At 39.3% G+C, this 22,275-nt stretch overlaps 1 protein-coding gene across 4 annotated transcripts in view; it reads right to left on the bottom strand.

Moving 5' to 3' along the window:
• Positions 1-471: 471 nt before the first annotated feature.
• The window catches only part of SQOR (sulfide quinone oxidoreductase), an 802,763-nt gene continuing 780,959 nt past the window's right edge, over positions 472-22,275 (bottom strand). For all 4 annotated transcript variants that reach the window (XM_044073360.1, XM_044073363.1, XM_044073361.1 and 1 more), the window contains one exon: positions 472-885. In XM_044073360.1, the coding sequence (XP_043929295.1) occupies positions 828-885 (58 nt within the window). In that variant the 3' untranslated portion in view covers positions 472-827. The remainder of the gene's footprint in view (positions 886-22,275) is intronic.

Raw genomic sequence — 22,275 nt, forward strand, 5'->3', positions numbered from 1 at the left:
GATTAAGTCACATTTTAACAAGCAAATTCCCCTAAATAACCCCCCTAATAAACACTTGGTATACAAAAAATGGACTCAAACTAAATGTTAAAGAGTGTAGTATCATAACTTTTGGTAGATAACCCTGCCCCTCATCATAATGCATAGACAATATACTATACAGAATGAAAATGTAGTCATGGACCTAGGAACTTGGGTTGACGATTCCTCTTCTGACCATGTGACAGCAGTTGTCTAGAAATCCACTTCCTTATATTCGTCATAGATTAGAACAGTTATCAAGTACAATGACAACTTTTGGGATGTATCTCACTAAACATATCAAGTGCTCTACACTCATTAGACACACATATCAATGACATAGTAACTCACAGATGACATAGAAACTGACAGATGCTTGGAAAATCACAACCAAAGCCTTAAGTAGGACAGAAGAAAACAGTTATAAGAATCAACACATGCACATACATATCTTTTTTACTTATTTTATTTTTTATGAAAAAGTACTTCCTCCTATAAAATATACAATTTACATTACATAATGTGTTTTTTAACGTATTCATGATTGAAGTAAATACGTACAAAGAAGAGTTTTCCTTTTGATGCTCTTGAACATTTGAAACTTATAATTTGATTTCCCAGACAAAATTCATGTAAGTTGTTCTATTTCTATTACAAAATATTAATTTAGTTATATCAAAGTTGCAATATTCATCATGTTTTTCATCATGCTTGAAAGTGTAATTCTTGTTATCAGGGCATCTGTGATTTAAACAACAATGTATTAATGTGACAAAATTGTCCAAAATTTGAAAGGAAACCAAAAATTATTTGAAACCAAGGTGCAGCAACTTCCGTATTGGAGCTGGTCCTCCCCAAATACCCCTATGGGTAAAAAAGATAGTGATTAGTAAAGATATATGAACCAAAAACACAGAAATTCCCAGGTAAGATATATCAATTCATAGTTTACTTCAATTTCTGTGCTGTATAGTTTGAGTAGTTAAAACGCAAGTAAACTACCAAAGGTAAAGAAAAATAAAACCAGTAACAGAATTAAACAGAAAGCTAACAAGTTACATTTTATAGTTATTAGACATAAAAAATATACTGAAGATATAACTTTAACATACAGAGCATTAAAAGTGAAGAAGTAGGCAAACATTAACATTCAAGTTATGGTTATAATAATCAAGCCACTGTAATGGCTGAACTGGATCCAACTAAAGTATCCCGTTGTATACTAACTTTTCAGAACATGTAAGCAATGAGCACTCATGCAAAATTCGAATCTTGTTTCACTTCTGTTAGAAAAGTTAAATATATGTGGTGAAAGCAGCCAGAATAATATTGCCAGTGGCATCATCATCTCATCTTCCTAGGTCCAGTAGTTCAAAGAGAGCCTCTAAATTCAATTTAATTTACTTTATACTGAAAATGTCATCAATGTTTCACTTTCACTTTCTTTCCTGCAAAACAGATTACAGTAAACTCTCAGTTAACAGGAATTCAAGCAACCAGCACTCTCACGCAACCAGCAAAAAAATATCAAAGAAATACAGCACAATCTTCATGTGTTGCACTTTCTGTTTTCCCCCCACAGAAACATACCTTATGTTTTTAGAGTTTTAGATTTGTAAAAAGGAACATAGGAATAAATTCCCTCTCTCCCCAACCTGAGAACAAGTCAAACCAAACAAAGAGTATAGGGTACCGTATTAGTCAAGCCTATTTTTAATACTAGCTCTCAAGCAACTAGAAACTACAGTTATCCGGCATCTACCAATCCCAATGGGTGCCTGTTAACTGAGAGTTTACTGTAGTTTCACAGGTAAGCACTAGGCTAGCTCCCCTTGTAGGTCTTTTTAAACCTAGACAATTTCCCTTTCAAAGGTGAGAATAAAACCTTGAATTTTGTGTCTGTGAGGTAAATACTTTAACCATTATAATTTGCTTATTTTTATTTAATTTGCTGTATTTCAATGTAGGAATGAGGAAAGAAAATAAAGTAACATCTACTAACAGTAAATCTAACAGATTCTAACACAACAGTAACTGTCCTACTTATCACTGTTGCAGTATTTGTTACAACAGAGATATCCTGTTGAGGATAGCATATGTCCAAGCCAGCATACCAAAGCCTTGTGTCTTTGCAAGTGTCATACATCAAATGTATGTCCTACTTCTGAGATGTAAGGTGCATAAGTGGCATATGAGCACGAAAGCATCAGAACTGAATTATATCAGAAGAACAGGAGCAGCAAAAGAGGAAGAAAAGAAAGCTTGTACTTATACATCCAGGAAGAAGGCTAGGAAGAAAAAGAAGACCCCTTGGCCAGAGGGAAAAGAAAAGACCCTACAAGTGAAATGAGGGAGGGATGGAATACTGCAACATCTACTGTTACGTTAAGTTCTTACAGATCTGCAGTATGTCCTTCCTTAATCAATGTTGCAGTATTCCTTGCATTAGGGAGAGTACTAGAGCTTCTGTAAGGGAAGGGAGGCAGAAGAAGGAACCAAGGAACCCTCCAGAAAACCGTGAAGGATGGACCTGGCAAAACCTGTCCTGGTCCATGAAATCACATCCACCTTATAGTGCTTTGTAACAGTATGCACAGCATCAAGTCCCTTGAAAAAGGTATCAGAAGAGGCAACTGCCCTAATAGAATAAGCACAAACAGAAGCAGGAAGTTGTTTACTGTGAAAAGAATGACAGAAAGAAATGGCTTTAGAATTCCAAGAAGAGATGGTTTTCTTAAAAACAGCTAAATCCAATGTCATGTCCTGAAAAGAAACAAAAAGATGCCCAGATTTCCTAATATCTTTAGTCTTGTCTAAATAGTATCTGTGCTGTCTATGCAAATCCAAAGAATGGAGAACCTTCTCACTACTATTTTGGGGGGAAAGAAAGAATGAAGGAAAACGGATGGTCTGAATCAAAGACAGATCATTAACTAAGTTAGTCATAAAAAAAGAATTGTTTCTAACAGACTCCCTGTCTCTGTGAAGAAAAACAGAAAATAGGAACTGCTACAATAGCCTGAAGTTCATCAACTCTCTTGTCAGAAGTCAAAGCCACTAACAAGGGAATTTCCAGGTAAGGACTTTTAAAGAGGAAAAGGCTACTGTGTGAAATGGTGACTGAGATATTTTTCAAAAATGTTAAGGTCCCAAGAATGAGGAACTGGTTTTCTTGGAGGCCTAATATGAATGGCAAGTTTTAAGAACCTTTTAATCACAAACCTAGAAGAAAGATGTGGATCCAGAGGCAGACAGGCAGAAATGGCTGACAAATTAACTTTGACTGAAGAGTATGTCAGAACAGAATTGACCAACTCATATAAATATGATAGAACAGTAAGAATACCCACTAAAAGAGGGTCCTGTTTATTTTTGTGACACCAATAATTTTTTCCACTCACCAACATAAGATTTTCTAGTAGCTGGCTTTCTGGCCTCCTGCAAATCTCAAAGCATGTCCTCAGAAAACTGGTGTCAAAAAGGAAACAAAACCCTAACCCTATCACCCAGTCAGCTGTAGGGTGTGAAGACGAGTGAATAAAAAAGCCCTTATCTAATGTCAGTAGAGCTATCCTGTGGGTTAGCTTGTGTTGATTACTCCTGGCCAGATGAAAATGAAGGGGAAAACAATCCTGTCTAATACAAAAGGGAGTCACCAACAAGATTTTGAGCCAATCTCACATGATCTTGTGTAGGACCTTTCGGCAACAGAGGATGCAGGAGAAATACATAAAGGAACATCCCTCTCCAAGAAAAAAGACATGGCATCCACTTTCCCATCCAGAGGACTTGGTACTCTAGAACAGAACTGGGGAAATTGTCTGTTCTGGGGGAGGCAAAAGGATCTATCTGAGGAGTACTCCACCAATGGATAATATGCAGGAAAACCTCTCTGTGAAGCATCCACTTATGAAGATATGCCCCAGATATGCTCAGATTGTCTGTTACAACATTGTGTTCTGAAGGGATATACACTGCCCAAAGAATCAATTGATGGTGGAAGGCAAAATCCCACACTAAGAGGGCTAGTTTGCAAAGATGGTAAGACTTTATTCCCCCTTGTCTGTTTATATACTACATGAGAAGTGGTGGTGTCTGAAACTCTGAGCGGACCTGCAGTCCAAAAGTAATGCAGAGCCCAAAGAGCCAGGATAGGAACTTTCATTTCTGAGACGTTGATATGCTCCTTCACGATCTGTGGAGACCAGACCTTCTGAACCCTTATGTTGCTGGAACAAGCCCTCCAGGTCAGGTCTGAAGCATTTGCAAACTGGTCCTGAGAGGGAGAGATATCTGAAAAGGGCTGAATCTAAGATATCTTATAGATCTACCACAGAAATTCTTTCCTTAGACAAGACAAGAAAGTAATGGGAAAGTCCAGAGGTTGACAGTGTTGAGCCAAATTTTCATCAGATATCACTGCAACTTCCTCATGTGAAGTCTGGCAAAAGGAGCAATTTGAATAGCTGAAGCTATGAACCACAGGATTCTCAGAAACTCTCTTACTGAGATATCTTGCAAAGAAGAAAGGGACTGAAAGAAAATTGTCAAGCATAGGGCTTTAGGAGGAGAAAGAAGAAAAGCCAATGCTAAGACTGTGAATCTTACACCCCAAGAAAATCTGGTCCTGATACAGAGTCAGAATTGACTTTTTAGATCAGAGTAGAGCCCACTCTGTAAAGATGAAGCATAGTGAATTCTAGGGCCTGCAGGAAAAGAAAAGCTTGAATGAGAAGTTTGTCAAGTTAGGCATAAATCTGAACACCATGGAGCTTGCAAAAGGCTATGACCGGGAATAGACATTTGGTAAAAACCATCGGTGCTGTAGAAAGACCGAAAAGCAAAGCAGAGAAATGATAATGTAAGGAGAAAACAGAAAGTCGTAAATACTTCATGAAGAGGGTGTGTAGAGGAATATGTAGATATGCATCCTTCAGGTCGAGAGACACTAGAAAGGCCTGAGGAAGAAGCAGAGGGAACAAAGACTGGACAGCCAACATTTTGAAAGTAGGAACTTTCAGAAAGGCATTGAGAAAGGAGAGGTCTAGAATGGGCCTCCAAGAACCCTCCTTCCTGGAAACCAAAAACATCCTTGACTAGAAACTTGTACTCCTCTGACAAGGAGCCACCAGTTGAATAGTGCCTTGAGACAAGAAGGGGGCTGAGGAATCTCTGAAAAGACAAGAAGAGATGTCCATGCCATGAAATATTCATTGTGGATGACAAAACCCAAGAGTCTGTGATCTGTTACCAGACACAGTTAACCTTTAGGAGAGAGGAATCTGGCTGAGGGGAAGAGGAAAATGACTGTCAAGTAGAAGCTGACTTGTCTGTGAAGAAAGACTTCTGTCTCCAGGTGTCTTGACCAGGTTTCTTAAGGAATCTCTTAGAGAGTCTTTTTGCCCTTTAAAGGCTCTTTATGGTGCTTATGTACGAAAGGTGTCTCATAGGGATAATTCCACTGATACTTAGGAATGGGTGATAGGAAAGTTTGTTTAATGGCTGACATAACCTTCCTTTTAGGCTGCAGAGATTTAAAAAGATTGTCATCAACAGATTTTGGGTATCTAAAGGAGAGACCAATAATTTTGCTTTCACATCCTCAGGGAGAGAAAGACTGCAATCTAAGCCAGGAATAACAATTAATGACTGACCCTGAAGCATCCACCTTAGAAAAAGCATCAGCAGCATCATAACTGCATATGATGGATTGGCAAGCTACTTGGGATGTAGAACCCAGAAAAGAAAGAGCTGAAGTCTTAGAATCAGAGTGAGGCATGTTGGCCAACACCCCCTTCTCCAAAGTTAGACATGAAGAGCAAAAGGTATGTCTAGTCATATGTGTCTGGTAACTGATGGCCCTGAAAACTAAGGTAGCAGACACATACACCTTCTTACAGTATCTGTCCTTAGCTCTACAGTTCCTTTTCTGAAGGTAAGAGCTTGGAAGAGGCAAGCAGTTTAGTAGGTTTGTTTATTGAGAGGAAAATCACAGAAGGGACTGAGGAGGGATTCTTATACAAAACCTTCTCAGCCTCGGTAACCAACCTGTCTGTTTGTTTAATAGTAGGGGCTGAGACTCAAGAGCAGATGTAAAAGTGTCTAGAAAAGCTTTTAAAACAGGAAGAAGTGCAGAGGATCTAGGAGAGTCCATGTGTAAGAGACAATAATATCTCTTCCGAACATCAGACATGTGGGAATTTTATCAATGAAAATGTTCTATCATTTTAATAATGGTGTTCTCAAAAGAAAGCTCCTCAACAGAGGAGTCAGAAGAGACAGTATCATCTTCATCAGACTCCAAAGGCAGAGGAGAGTGAATCTGGGAGGAATAAGCCAAAAATTCATCACCAGGATCCAAATCCTTATGCCCTTCAGATGAATCAGAATCCCAAGGTCTTTTAGTGGGAGTGGAATTACAGAAACCAACAGGAGAAGGAGCTGATGAACCCTGTGCAGGTTTTAAAGCCATAAGGGATTTGAAAAGACCCTAAGTTAAGTTTTGCCACTCCTTATGGGGGCTCTTAGCAACAGGAGTCATATGACTAGTGGGATATTTAGAGTCGCATGTCTTGTCTTCTGTTTCTTTTTTACAGGAACCTCAGCCCTAACAAACTTAGGTGTTTCTGATCACTCCATTACCTTTATGAGGAACCAGGTATTTCCACCTTGACATATACTTGTGGAATCACCATTGGCCAATCAGAAATTACCAGCTATCATTCTCCCTTCTTGTCCATAGTAGATGTTGGCTCAGACTCAGAGGATGTGCAAATGGCATTCTCCGTGTCAGCCTTCAACAGGGTCGAAAAAAGAGGGAGCAGGATTTGGAAATGGATGGTCCTTGGGCTCTTCATCTGACTCTAGACAGATGTCTGGTGAAGGCTGGACAGCATAAGTCTCCAATCATAATTTTTTTTTACTTCTTGTTAAAAGGCATGGACATCCGGGTGGGTGGATTAAGAAGACATGGTCCTGTGAGCAAGTATCTTCAACCGCTGGTTCTCCAGATATATAGAAAAGGAAGACAGGTAGCTGAGCAGGGTCTTAGGAACAAATATCTGGCAAACATCACACTGTCTGTAGTTGTGGTCTGCACCCAAACAAAAAAGCACCTCTTGTGCCTATCCTTATGTAGAATCTGCCTCCCATACTCACATTTCCCATTTCTGGATGACATGTACCTTAACAAAACCCACAATGAGAAACAAAAGTAAAGAGTTTCCAATGGGGTACTTATATGCCCTAAGCTCGGAGTTATTAGAGACAAAAAACTTTCAGACCAAATTCCAAAAACAGCTTTTGGACTGATGGAAAAGAAGTTCTGAGGATTTGTGCTCACATGTCACTTATGTACTTTACACCACAGACATAGGACATACATCTGACTATGGCACTTCAAAGGGCCCAAGACTTTTCTATGCTGGCTGGACATATGGCTATCTCAGTCAGGATATCCCTCTTGTAAGGAATACTACAACGGTGATTAAGGAAGAGCATCTCCTATACAACATACCAAATGCATAGACCTGGAACTTCTCAGAATGCACTGGCCTGCTGAAGGCATACTTTTGCTGTTTCAATACATCTGGGGAGTACTCATTACTCTCTTGCACAGCCTGCACACTGGTCATAGAGTGTGCCATGATATAAAATATGTAGTGAAGAACAAGTGAGACAGCCACATTGGTACTGCTGTGATAAAACCATGCCCAAAAAGCACAGCCAAAAAAGTCAAAATGACAGTATTTTTAGGGGACAGCATGGTAGAACACAAGGAAACACATGCCGATGTTGATGGTGGTAATACATGGTAGCATAGGAGAAGAAGTGATCTGTAACCCAGAACTATGGACTAAGATGAGCACACACTGACAGTGCAGTCTTACACTGAACAAACATGATGCAAGCAACGTCACCAAATTGCTGTACATTACTAGGCGAATGGCCTGAGGACACTTACAAGCTTATCCAGTTTCATCCTTGTTACCATGATCAGCACCTACTGCCCCTGTCCAAGAGGGACAAAGTTGGAACCCAAGGGGTGAATTTATGGTTACCCATCCAATCTTCCAGGTTGCATCTGAAGAGGGCCAAAGAGGTGCTCTGTTTGATGTGAAGTGGGAGTCTATTCCAAAGGTGTCATAACCTCTGGGAGACAAATCTGTCCCTCCACCACGTTCCACCGATGTTGCATACCAGGTTCAGGTCCCTAGAGTGAGTAACCAGTGTGCCATTTGACTTGCGATGCGCAGCATTTCCAATAAAGCAGGGTCAGAGATCGCCTTATATGCAAGGTAGAGCTCGCCTCTGAGTAGTGAGTATGAAACAGAATAAAGTGACAGTGCTTTTAGCTGATCCACATAGCATAGCCACTGAAAACCTTGAATTTTCCTTGTGAGGAAACCTTTGTGGTCACTCCAGTTGCCGCAGGTGCTTTGAAAGGTACATACCAAAAGGGCCATTGTACTCAACTACTGGCCTAATGAGTGAAGAGTACAGGGAGGTGAGATGAGCTATACAAAATGCCCTTCTTACTACTGTGGAAACATGGTGATCAAATGCAAGGTTATTGTCAGTCTGAGTGCCCAGATCTTTCACCACTAAGTGTGTACTTAAAATATTGCCACTGATGTGATAATTTGCAGGAAGATCGCTTTTACCAAAAGACATAATAATACATTTTTTTTGCATTGAATTTGAGGCCATGAGTTTGGCATCAGTCACTTGTTTGCATAAGACCTTCATGAAGTATGCTGACATTGTTTGGAGATTCTATGACCTTAGCCAGTTTGCAGTAATCAGAAAACATTGTCAGCCACAGTCCCTTGGTTTTAGCTTGTATTTTGGTGAAATAGATTCCAAACAGTAGAGGTCCCAGGGCTGATCTCTGTGGAACGCCACTGGTTATGGGCCTGCTGTTGGAGGTGGATTCCCCAATTTTAACTTTACAGGTTCTATCAGTGAGCCAGCTCACAACCCAACGTACGATATAAGGGTTGATAGCTAGCTGGGAGAGTTTGTTAATGATGCCTGAGTGGGGGATAGTGTCAAATGTCTTGGCTAGGTCTAGGTAGGCTGTATGCACAAATTTCTCCTCATCCAGGGTGCTGGTGACTGTCTCAAAGAAGTCCACTAGGTTTAACAGGCATGATCTACACCTGACAAATCCAAACTGGGTAGGACCTAGTGTTTGGAGATTACCTATATCTTTGTCGATAAGGTCCATGATGATTCTCTCCATGGCCTTACAGATAAGGCTAGTCAGGCTAATAGGTCTGTAGTTCCTTGGGTCAGTAGAAACACCACCTTTGTGCAAGGGGATAATGGTAATTGTTTTCCATTCAGCTGGGATAAAGCCAGTGCTTCGACTGTGGTTCAACAGAGTACCCAATGGTAATGTTAATTCTTGTTTGTGCTCATTTTTGGCCTCAGAGAGGGTGTTTCCGACCTGCTCTTTAGAGTTACAAGGTATGGGACAGGTGGTAGGGATGTCATGAGGTATGTGTGGCAGGGACAGAGGAGCGAGGTTTTCACCAAACCTGTCAGCTAACAGGTTAGCTATGTCCACAGGCTCAGTATATGTGTTACCATTAACTACCAGTTCAGTGCAAATCTCAGCCTTACCTTTTAGGTTACAAATGTAATTAAAGAAGGCCTTATGGTTGTCCTTTGTTGAGGAAGCTAACTTTGATTCGAAGTTTGCCTTGGAGGACTTCACAAGAAATCTTATTTGCTTATTTAAGCTGAGGAGTGAGTGTCTCCAGATTAAAGCCCGCTCCTTCTTACTCTTACGCAGCAGTTTCTTCCTTTTATTGTAAAGCTTGAAGAGCTTATTTTGGTCCTAACAGGTACTGCAGAGTCAGTGCAGTTATACAGGTGCTTGTACAGGGCACCGGTGTAGAGCTCAGCACAGTTACTGGTTCCGTCTGATGGGGGAGGTGCAGTGAAGCTATTTATGTCTGGAGGGATCATTCTAGGTGAAGGTAAAATGTTGCTTAAGACTAGGGACATACCAGCCTGAGATACCTAGTCCAAGAGCAAATAGTCCAGAGAGGTATGTCTCAAGTCCCTGGTGTTTAGGTAGGTTTTTGGCGAGGACCTCCCCATATGTAGGTATGTCTGATGTGGGTTTCGGTGGATTATGTGGTGAGGTGTGCATGCTGACAACCCACTCAGTGTCAGACTTACTGAATGGCGTGTGTGAGAGAGCACGGATTCAGGGTTTTTAATATTGTTGCAATAGTTGCATCTATCACATGTTGAGTTTATGTGGATTAGAAGTAGAGGGCTGTCTGTGTACATGAAGCAATTGGGCATTTGCTAAACTGCCTCAAGGTGCCCATGTTGACCAAGTCTAGCTGTGCAACCCAACCCAATTTTCTACCCAGAGTTTCTTGGATGCCTATATGGTGGGGATATGCTATTAAAGAGTTACCTAAGGGTTATGTTGGAGGGGTTAGTCAATGATTCATTTACTTATTGTCAATCTCTGTCCATCAGAGACATGGGGGCCAGACTGGGGTGAATTTGTGATTTCCCATCCAATGTTCAAGGTTTCTTTTGAATATGGTCAGGGGTGAACTCTGCTTAGTGTAGATGGGAAGCTTATTTTATAGCGCAAGGATCCATTGAGACACATATCGGTTCCTCCAGCAGGTTCTGTTTATGGTATAGATGAAGCTGGAAGCCCTTGGGTCTAGTACTTCTGATGCTGTCTGTCTTGCAGCTGTGGAAGAGAGCCAACACAGCAGGATCTGATGATGCCTTATAAGCTAGGCACAGATCCCTTCTCAGTAACCTATAGAACACTGAGTACAGAGATAGGACCTTAAGGCAATCTGTGCAGGTCAGGATATTCATACTTTGGTTTCTCGAGGTGCAAAACCTTTGAGGGCATTCCAACTGTCACAAGCACCTGGACAAATGCATGCCAAAGGGGTCAGTGTACTCAACGATGGGTCTGATAAGGGCTGAGTAGAGTGGTACTATAACTTCCTTGGACCTGAATGCCATACCCTTGCTTATGAGTTGAACAACACAGAATAATTTTTATGGTCAGTCAGGTCACATTATGCATCAGCCGTCAACACATACACCATACAGGATAGACAGTGTAGTAGGCCAATGTCTCCATCATAAGCATGGGTGTACAGGACCATACAATGAGGCATGGCTGTCAGCACATACAGCACATATAGGGTGATGGAGGATTGTATCACATGAGACAGTGAACAGGGGCTCCAGCTACAGAAAAATGCTCTGTGTCAGGAAGCTCATCTTCCTGTGACAGGGATGGGGATGCAACAAAATGAATGTGAGCTGGTGAAACACTGCCAGCTCTGAGTGATAGGACTCATATCTGACAGTGGCAGAAATAGTGTGTGATGTGTAATGGCATCTGCTGTTTTGGGGTCTTGTCAATAAAGGGTGGGTGTTGTTGCTGCCCATGACAAAGGTTCTCAGGTCATCTTACACTTCCTGATTCTGGTGATCAATGTGCACCCTGTAGTGGCCCCATACATAGAATTCCTGATTAAATACCCTACCCTGGCCACTGACATCATTGCCACTATAGGCAGTGTTGATGGCAACTGAAATTCTCCACATGAAGGTTGCAATGGAAGCTGTGTGTGTAACTATAGCCTTCATAAGGCTACTCACTATGTGGTCCTTCTCCTACATGTCCTCATAGAGCCAATGGAAGTGCTGGTCATCATTATACTGAATAACAAGCGGCATCCGAGTCAGTTCCATGCTGAACTGTGTAGCAGCAAACAATGTCAACATGCCTTTCATGTACATTTGACCAGGTAATTCCACTGCACACAACTGTCCCATTTCAGGGGTAACCGGGAAGCACTGTCTAGCTATGTCACTTGTACAGAGTCACACAGTAAGCAAATGAATGTGTAATGAATCAAACCTGTATCTTGGGCACAGGAAGAAGTTCAGTAACTGCTCAGCACCTTAGTCCTCTGTGCTAACTGCCAGACATCTGCTGATTGAGCCTTGGTATTTTGACATGCCGGAGGGCAACTGTGACAGCTGGCAGCAGTGACACCCTTGCAAGCTGCAAAAAAAGTGAGTGTGCCCCTTGTGATGAAAGGAGATACTGCCAGCCAAGCTATCTGGAATTTTGTAAATAATTATATGTCATTTGTGAATATCAACATGATTCATGTAAGATGTTTGTGTTACAAATGTATTACAACTGTATGTCTTGTATAGCAAACTGCTGGTTCAGAAGTGTGTGTTGAAAAGGTATTTTATAAAGTGTGTTTGAAATGCATCCACAGTGTGCTCTACTGGAAAGAAAGAAATGTACATGCACGACTGTAACTGATTAAATGTATATATTTTAACAGGAGGTTACAGCAAACTTAAAAAAATAACTGAAATTAAATTACTTTATAGGCTAGGCCAGAGAGACATAATCTGTGCTGAGAAGCTTTCTGTATTCTCTTTCAGGTGAAATAATTACTAGTCTTTAATGTAGAGGGATGTAATTGTTTTATGACTTCCAGCATCTGCCAAAAGATCTGATGTCTATGTATTTTCACAGGTAGATGCTAAATACTGCTAGATTTCAGCAGTGGGGGTTTCACCTGGGATAGAGTCAGATGACAAGAAATTATGTCATTCTGCAAGTTATCCCAGCAGCAATATTTGAGATATTAATTTAAGAATTCTCTTAGACAGACACAGCATTCTGTATTCAGTCTTGGACCTGACAAGAACCATTCACCACAACATCTGCCTTACTCTATTTAAGTAAGTTATCTACGGTATAGCAACTCTCCTAGATACAGTCAGGAATATAGCACAGCTTCATTTAGATATTTTTCTTTATTTATTTGAGACTGTCCTGCAACATTGTTTTAAAGATTTCCTGTGGTCTTGAACTCTGATGTTATTATAAATATAAACAAAAAAGCAAAAACGGCCACAGCAGAAGAACCAAAGCACGGACTTTAATGTAAGCGCTTTCGGTCGAGGTAATACCTCAACCTTCATCAGACAAATACAAATAACACAACCATAGAACATCCTTAAATATACAATGCATAATTAGAAAATAGGCACCAATTAACCTATTAATTATTGTAACCTCTTAAAGCCGAAGACATATAAAATATATATATATATTGTATTTATACCTCCCAAACTAATTAGTATAACTTATTTTATATAAAAAAACATTTATGTATATATACAATATTATAATTATATTAAAACTATATTAAAACATTAAATCACCATTTTCTTTAAAAATGTTCTTACATTATAAAAAAATTATTATTTTATGTGAACATTTCAATATTTATTAAATATTAGATGATGAATGTTGTTACACTAAGCTCTCCAACAAACCAGACTCATAATGGAAGAAAATTGCTATTAAATATATGAAAATTAAAAAAACTATGTTACTAAATGTAAAAGATAACCATATATCTTAAAATCTAGGTTATCTTAAAAAACATGTGTTTTTTATATATATACATATGTACCTATTGCACACTGTTTTAGTTTACGAATACACATATAACATAAAGCACACCATGTTTGAACTATTGTATGTATAATTTGTCAAACAATATAAATTATCTCTTTAATGCCCTTAGTTTTAATATGCATTTAATCGATGCATACTCATTTAAACCTGGGGGAAGTTGAGGTATTACCTCGACCGAAAGCGCTTACATTAAAGTCCGTGCTTTGGTTCTTCTGCTGTGGCCGTTTTTGCTTTTTTGTTTATAGTTACAGTTTGGTATCGTTTTTAACTTTTCTCCAGTTATTATAAATATATACTGAGCATTTTCTTGTTCTTTTATTTATTATTAAATATATTTAAACCTTTCATTGTGACTGCATATTTATTTGATGGCATTATATGGGCCACTCCTAACAGCCTTGCTCTTGGTCAAACTACCATTTGTATTAATATTAATATTTCACAGTAAGATTGGACAACCATTATTAAGGGCCTTAAAGTAGGAGCTGATAAGGAGTTGGCTGGTGGCAGTGATAACTGCCTTATAGTCTGGGCAAAAGGCAGCATAGCTAGTAAACTTGTGCCAGCCTTTCCCAGGTGTGTGTGTGTGTGTGTGTGTGTGTGTGTGTGTGTGTGTGTATATAAATCAAACCTTAAAGAGTGTGTCTGTCAGCTACTTGGGCAAGGACATGAAGCACTGGCTGGACAAAGAAGGTACTGGAGGTCTTGGCTTGGCCACTCAGCTGAAATCCAGACTCTATAGCTGTGCCAGTGGGATGTCTTACTGGGGATCTGGAGAAAGCGGGAGAAATCAGCCCCGGACTTACTGTGGTCTCTGTGTGCTCTTAAGGGAAACTGCCCTTGATGCGGATAGCTGCATCTGTAAATACTGTGTCGGTACCTGTCATCCTCCCAATGTATGTCCCCCACTGTTGCCAGTGATGAGGTTGAGGATCCTTGATTACTGGTCCAGTGGGGGGGTTGTCACACCCCCATCTGATCCAGTGTCAGCAAATCACTTTTCCATTTAAATGTACCTACAAAATGCTTTTAGGGAGATTGCCATAAACAGAATCACATGTGGTCAATAAAACTAAAAAAATATAATCCAGCCAATTGTATTACAAAGAAGCTGTTGTTATATAAACAATTGGGGAGGCAAGAACACAAAAGATGTTTTTAATGCAGCTTCACAGTGCCATGTAGCTGCTTTGGTGATGTGATATAACACATAAAGAAAAGAAAAACACTTACAGTGGTGTAGTAACAATAGCTTTTCAGGCAGCATCAACATAAAATGTTCTGCTACAGTTACTTTTACAGTGATAGCTATGAATGGCCACATACAAGGAAACATTGGATGTTCCTTACAGGTTTTTTAACCTTATCATATTTTCAATGTTTACTGGCAACCTACGAGGAGTGGCTGTGTGGTCACTCTAGCAGTTAGATGTGACTCATTAGAGTCTGAGCAAGTGGGTGAACCTGAGACATCTATGACTCTTGATGCTTTGCCATGTTCAGATAACCTAGCTTTGCTTTGGTCAGATAATATTCTTCTGGGAGTGCAAAGCAATACTAGAAAATAAAAGTTAAATCTTGAAAGAATTTGCAAGGATTCCTCATGCTCAACTTTGTTCTTAACATCGACAGAATTAATCAGGTTCTCAGTAACTTTTAAAAGCTTGCTAGTAAACTAAGGCCTAGGAACTCTTGATGGAATCCAAATGCTTCTATATGAAAAAGCAGATGTCAGAAAAAAGATATGGGAGGAAGCTACTTATGTTATTAGCCTCACATGTCAGGAAACTAGGAGTCTGCCTAAGGCACAACTCAAGCCAATAGGCTTAATCTAAGAACTAAAAATCATCAAGGTTAGCTTGAAAATTGAGTAAAAGGAATCTCTATCTTCAAAAAGCGAACAAAAATTGTCTTTATTAAGTAAAAAGGCTCCATTTACTTGGTTTTCAAGCAGGTACTGGCTGTTTTTAGCACTTCTCACATACCTGGAATAGAGTACTATCTCTGTTTAATCTTCTTCTATTGACAACTTGGGTGGCACTAAACCATGTCTTTTTTATCCCTTTACTCCTCTGCCTCTTACATCCATCTGTTCCCCTATTAGTCTTTTCATTCCTCTCACACTGTCACACAATCCTTTCTGGGGAGGGTCTCCACCAACTTCAGCAGTAATCCTTCAGGTAGGAACTCCCTCTCCAGAGAGAGACAGCAACTATACAGGCTGTTGCCCCTAAGACAGCTGAACTCCCCAACCACAGATGCCCCCCCCCCCCTAGAGGGTGAACAACCTTGTAGTCATTTTTTCCTGTAAGACATTTCTCGTTTAAGACAGGTGAGAGATAGTGGGAGATCAGGCATCACATATGTGGCTAGTTTTTTTTTTCATAAGTAAAGGATGCAAATACTGGGAAGAGCATGGATAATCCTATAGCTGTCAGCTCTAGTGATGATGTCCCACTTAAGTCCCTTCCCCACCATCAAGTAGTAGCCAGATTTCAGTCAAGGATTCATATGGCAGCCCCCACTGCTGTGTACTCCAGCTTAGACAGAGCCCCAGTCCCTCCCCTCTGGAATGAGGGATGGAAGCCACCATGTTCATCCCCAGTTTGGCTTCCTCCACTGTCTAATCTGCTTATCAATCTCTGGCCATCTAAGTCACAGCCAGGACTGCCTTCTACACAACACAGCCAGGCCAATATTCAGCAAGTTCAGTGCAGCATGGCATACTTCATTTTTATAATTCCAAATAAAAGACATTATGATCTGTAGTAAAATATTGCATGGCTTCTGACAAGAAAGATACAGAATCAGACAGACAGACAGACAGACAGAGAAGGCATACTTTCTTTTTGCTATGAAAACTATCTAAAACAATACATATCTTCACGATCAGCAAACACATCATCTCACATCATCTCTGGACTTGCCTGGCACAAAGATTATTTTCATACGTCAGTAATAATTAAAATAAAGACCAATATAGGAGACAACATATTTGAATAGATTCCTATTATAAGTTCATCGACAGTAAGTGCACTCCTTAGGACTGCAAAAAGTGTTTTCTTTCTTTTTTTTTCTTTACTTTTTAACTCTTTATTTTTTACATATGTAAAATTGTCTGGCAGTTGGCATAGAGGTTTTAAGGCTATAAGGTGCAGTTCCTCTGGCACAGAGTGTGATTCCCTTAGTCCTCATTAGCTTACTGTGTTATCTTGAGCAAGACACTTAACCAGACAGTGTTTGAGGACGGCTGGGAATTTGGGTTAGGGTCATGAATGGTCGGCTGGACTGCAGGCCTAGTAACTACCTACCTACTTGAAAGTATTTATAACTTGCCATTGTGATAATCAAGAAATTAAGTCCATTGTAGAATTCTGATATAAAGTCATGTTCAAAATGGAACATATGCAGTATATAACAGACCGTATGTGTATAAAAAAATAATATACTGCAGTTATGCTGAAAATAAATATTTGGAATAACTGTTCTGCAGAGAATGTAGATACAAGAGATATGCAAATTTTAACATAATTGCTGCAAAATAAGAAATTATAAAGCTCCAAAGTTGAAACAATAACTCCATGTTATCTAGGTTGATTATACAATGTAATGCAAAACCTAAATGAGTAATATTTACTGGTAAGGTATGTTGATGTGTATGAGAGTAACTACAGGTTTCTGAAAATGTAGTAGTTATTTGAGAGTACAAATGCAGAAGGTCTTCAACTATTACACAAACAGAGCAGAAACTTCTAAAGTTGAAACGATAACTCTATACAATCTGTGTTGTACATTTACTGAGGTAAACTAACCACAAAATTAATTAAGTGCAATTACATGAAAATAAAATAAGCCCAAAACTGCTGTATCTTGGAAAACTCTATTTTCTTAAAGTTATATCATACTCAGATAATTATTGGGGTGTGGGGGGACTGTGCCCTGAAAAACCCCTTTAAAGGACTGGCAGTGGCTTTTAGAGTTTGCTGTTACTTGTGCTGAATAGCCCTTAAATTTTCCTGGTTTTAGGAGTTGCATTACTGAGCCTTGAACTTCCAACAGACTATCCTTATTTCCTGTACAACATGTATGTAACAGACTGTTTAACTTTGTATACAAAACTATTTACTTTTGTGCCAACAAGGAAAGACTGCTAGAACACTGCCGCAAAACAGCAAGATGCACCTCACACAACAGATCTGCCCCCACAATTTGCACAGCCATGCCAGATATGACAGCTTTCCCTGGCTCTCTGTCCCACCTCTTAATTTCTACTAGTCCCTTGCCAGGCATCTGTTTCCCAACACACACACACACACACACACACACACACACACACACACACACACACACACACACACACACACACCAATCACCTAACAGCAGGCTATCACTGAAGGATAGCTGATTTATAAGCCTGCATTTCACAAACCATTTTGAATAATTTCCACTTGAATTTTTTTTCTTTTACCTTTAAGTTTTCACTTATATGGTTTAGAAATTTGATATTATGTGTCTGCTTTAGCCTGTGATGAACTCAGTACAGTTCTTTAAATATGGAAGATTGCACAGGTAATATATTCAGTATGTAATGTACCTCTCTGACAGGAGCATAGAAGCAATACTAAGCAAGAGGTCATGAGGACCATAAGATGCCTAGCCATATACAACCTTAAGCAGACAAAATTAAAAGTTCATGTCTCCCTTTTCAAGTACTTAGTGCTTATATCCTGAACTGAGCAGGACTGTGCATGATTCTCCTGGTGCAAATCTGTGTCTACCCATATGCTCATCAAGACTCACCTGAAAAATAGTCAAAGTAGTAATTTCTTTGACTTGTAACGGTAACATGTCTCTCTGGTGAGTTTTGTTTATGTGTTAATGTAGATTTGTGTTCTTAGTGCTGGTTAGCCACTGGTTTAGCAAAGAAACAAAAGATCAATATAATCGAGTCTCTCATGGCTCAAAAAGTGAGACAGGTCACCTCAGAACAGTATGTAGGCTACTCAGTATAAGGACATCTGTGTTAATTGTTTGGGATAGCTGAAAAATTTAAAGTCGTTAATGTTCTTGGTTAGATATCATTGGGTTCTTTCCAATTGAGTGATATGCTTGGAATTACACATACCAAATGGGCCTTAGTATTCACAGATGGTTATGATAAGGCAAGAGTACAGTAGTAGGGTGAGTTCTTTGAATCTTAAAAGACGTTCTCTTGGGAAATAACTGGGCCACATATAAGGGTTTCCTGACTATGGTGGAACCATGAATACAGAAAGAGAGGGAGTTGTGTACATAAGTACCCAGGTCTCTCATGATTACATTTGTCTGAAGAGAAGTATTATGTATAGTAAATGAGATGGGAACATCTTTTTTGTTGAATGCTACTTTGCTGCCCTTTTTTGCATTTAGCTTGAGACAGTTTTCAGTATACCAGGTATGTGCATATTCTCTCCCTTAATGGAGCTGTTTAGTATCACCAGATGAATGGATAAATGTAGCTATCTCATAAGCAAAACTGATCAACCACACTGCTAGGATATGGAATAGGATATTTGCCAAATAAATGCCAAACAGAAGAAGACTGGTCCCTGGTACCACATGAGTTATAATTTTACACTCAGAGAGGGTACCAGCAACTGTCACAACCTCGGATCTGTTGGATAGTCAATATGCAATCTAGTGGACAATACAAGGGATTATATTAAGTTTGTCCTGTACTGGCATGGGGGGGCGGGGGACGCACCAAGAAAGTATTATTTGTAGCTTTTGACAGGAATTCTATGATGTTTCACAGTGATTTCTGAGGAAAATAATATTTCATGGATACTGGGGGCAACAATATGGGTAAGTGGGATAAAATTAGTACTACAGTTGTCTTCTGTGTACATTGGCTACATTTCTGGGATTGAAATATGGGATATTATTGTAGATGAGATCGGTGCATTATTGTACATTACTCTTTAAATCCCAACATGACTGAAAAAAAGATTTACAGTTTCCTTTGGTATCTGTAGTGACTTTAAGCACATACTCTTGTTTTACTTTTTCTAATAGTTCCCTTAAGATCCTTGCTTGCATGTTTCAGTCTGGTTCTGAGATAAATTACTTTTTTACATCATTTAATCATTTCCTTCTTTTGTTACAAAGGTACAAACAGCAGAGGGAACATGGGTATTATGTTACCTGCTGACACGAGTCTTGCCATTTTTTTTCAACTTACCTCTTTAGTGGTGCTAAGAGTTAAGGCATTCTATGTGCCTTGTATCACAAAATGTTGACGGGATCTCAGGCACTGAAAATACTTCATAGATTCATAGGTGCTTACTAGGCTACCGACACTGAGGATTTAAAAGCCCAGCCATGTGGTCCCATGAATTTTTTTGTTCTTGTAATTTAAAATGCAGTTAACTCAAAGGAGGCAGAACATTTATGCTGCCCCTTTCTATAAGGGATAAGGCTGACTCCAGGGATGAATTTGCAATTTCCCACCCATTTGTCCAGATTCCATTTCAAGAAAGTGAATAAAGTACTTTGTTTTATGTGTAGAAAGATGACTCCAAAGAAGGCGAATTCTCTGTGATACATACCTATCCTGCCAACATTTTCTGTTTGTTTATGTTGTAGACATTACAAACTCTTGAGTGGGTGTATATTCCAACACTGGACTTGTGGATGTGCAGGAGGTGTGAGAGGATAGGAACTGTTGAAGCTCTGGATGAGAGGCAGAGATCACCCCTAAGCAGCCTGCATGATACTGAACACAGTGCAATTATTCATATGTATTTCCTTCAACATGAATGGTAAGGCAACACCTCTACAAAGCTACATGTGCTGGGCATTTAAACACTTCTATGAGCACAAATGTATGTAGGAATTTCAATCCATATACATATGTATACATTGTAAAGAATAATATTTGCATTCTTAAATAATGTACCAATTTTACAGCATACAATGCTGTGGTATTATTCATTAAAATATATGAGAATAATGATATGGCAGGAGAGGCTAAAACTTGGCTGTAAAAAATGAAGATGAGGGCTTCCAAGCATGATAGTTGTTCTTATACCTCTCATGTGTGCCTAATTATGAGGAACATTCTCATTTTGGGTCTTAAAATGTCCATGTTCCTCACAGTTCTACACTGAAAGGGTCTGCTACATATTCACTGACAAGATTCTTTTTAACTGATATCCACAGTAAATAATACTGAACCATGTTAATTCATCAAAATAACTTTCTATAAGTATAAATCCACAGATTTTAGCTGTCCTTTGAGTTTCTTAGTTTTAGCTGATAGTAAGTTGCTTGTGAGTGCTTCATACTTTGCAGATATAAGGTTGAGAGCTATGTTGGGAGTTACATTTATTTTTACATTCAGTGAGTTTTTAATCTTGTCGTAGAGCCTGTTAATATCTGCGTTCCACCACAGGGGATTATTTTTAAATTTGACATTGTATTTACTTCAAAGGGTGACAAATGCTAACTGGCTATGTCAATGTATCAAGCCTGGCTAACTCTAGAATGTGTAAAAATCTGTTACCAGTTTACTGTGTAATTTAATTTAATCCTGACTTGCACTCAGGATTAACTCTAACTTGTGGAACTTGTTTAACTTCCTTACTTATGTAATCTCTGTAAATAGTCTGTTTGTAATGTGTAATGCTGATATTATGTAATGCTGTATTTGCTTACCCTTGGAGCTTTTCTCCCCGGGCCACTGCTGAAAATGGACATGCATCCAGTCGGACTATCCTGGTCAACAAATGTAAAATAAAAATAAAAATAAATAAAATGCCTGTATGCAGACATTTACATGAGTGCAGAATTTGGTAGGACAGGATTTTGCACACTCAGTTAGACATCAGACTGGGAAGAGATACTGAATTTATCCAGGTCATGACTCAGTTTTAGTAGATTAGCCTAAATGTAATCTTCTATTATTGAGGTACTGAAAGATTAATCCAGTTTTAGTCTAATGGTGAATGTGATTGATTTACTGTCTGATTTGACTGGGGAGGTGGTTATAACTGGTATGTAACCAAAAGAATAGTTGTGTAAAACCTTACAATAACTATAGAAGTCTTTGTCTTCACTGATGCAGTATTCATTACATGAGGGAGTTCCACACCATAGCCGACCGGACGTCGGCCAGTATACAAAAGACTTTTACTAATGTAGGGTTCATGGTATGTCACACGTAGGCTGCAACTGAATGTTGGCCATAAAAGTGATGTAAGCACGCACCATCCTCAGAACTTCTCTGCTTCCAGATCCAAATGCCATATTCCAACTTATGGTCTGACTCCAAGTTCCTTGCGATTCTTTATATTTCAGATAAGTGCCCTTGGAAGAGAATTCTTGATTATTTGGCTACTGTCTTTAGTTAGGGTTCATGTCATCCAAGAGGGGGCAAGTGCCAACGTGGAAGACCAACTCTATCCAGTCATAAGGTTTTTCTTGTAGTTTTTACTAATTGGTTGGTCTGTGTGACTTTTTTACTCTTTGGTTTGGATGTTATTTGGGATATTTTGCAGATACTTTAATGGCTATGGACATCTGCTGTGTGTAAAGACCCTGTGTTTCTAAAGTTTTGTCAAACAGTCTACCTATGCTGTGCTGATGAGGTCATAAGAAAGCCTAAGCATGTGTGTCCACAGCTCATGGGATTTGGCCATACTGGCTTGAATGTATCCAGAAAGACCTAAAAAGTAAAAAATCATGGACATTCAGAA

This window comes from Protopterus annectens, chromosome 5.part1 (genome assembly GCF_019279795.1).
Source record: "Protopterus annectens isolate FY-2018-M chromosome 5.part1, PAN1.0, whole genome shotgun sequence".
Lineage (NCBI taxonomy): Eukaryota > Metazoa > Chordata > Ceratodontiformes > Protopteridae > Protopterus > Protopterus annectens.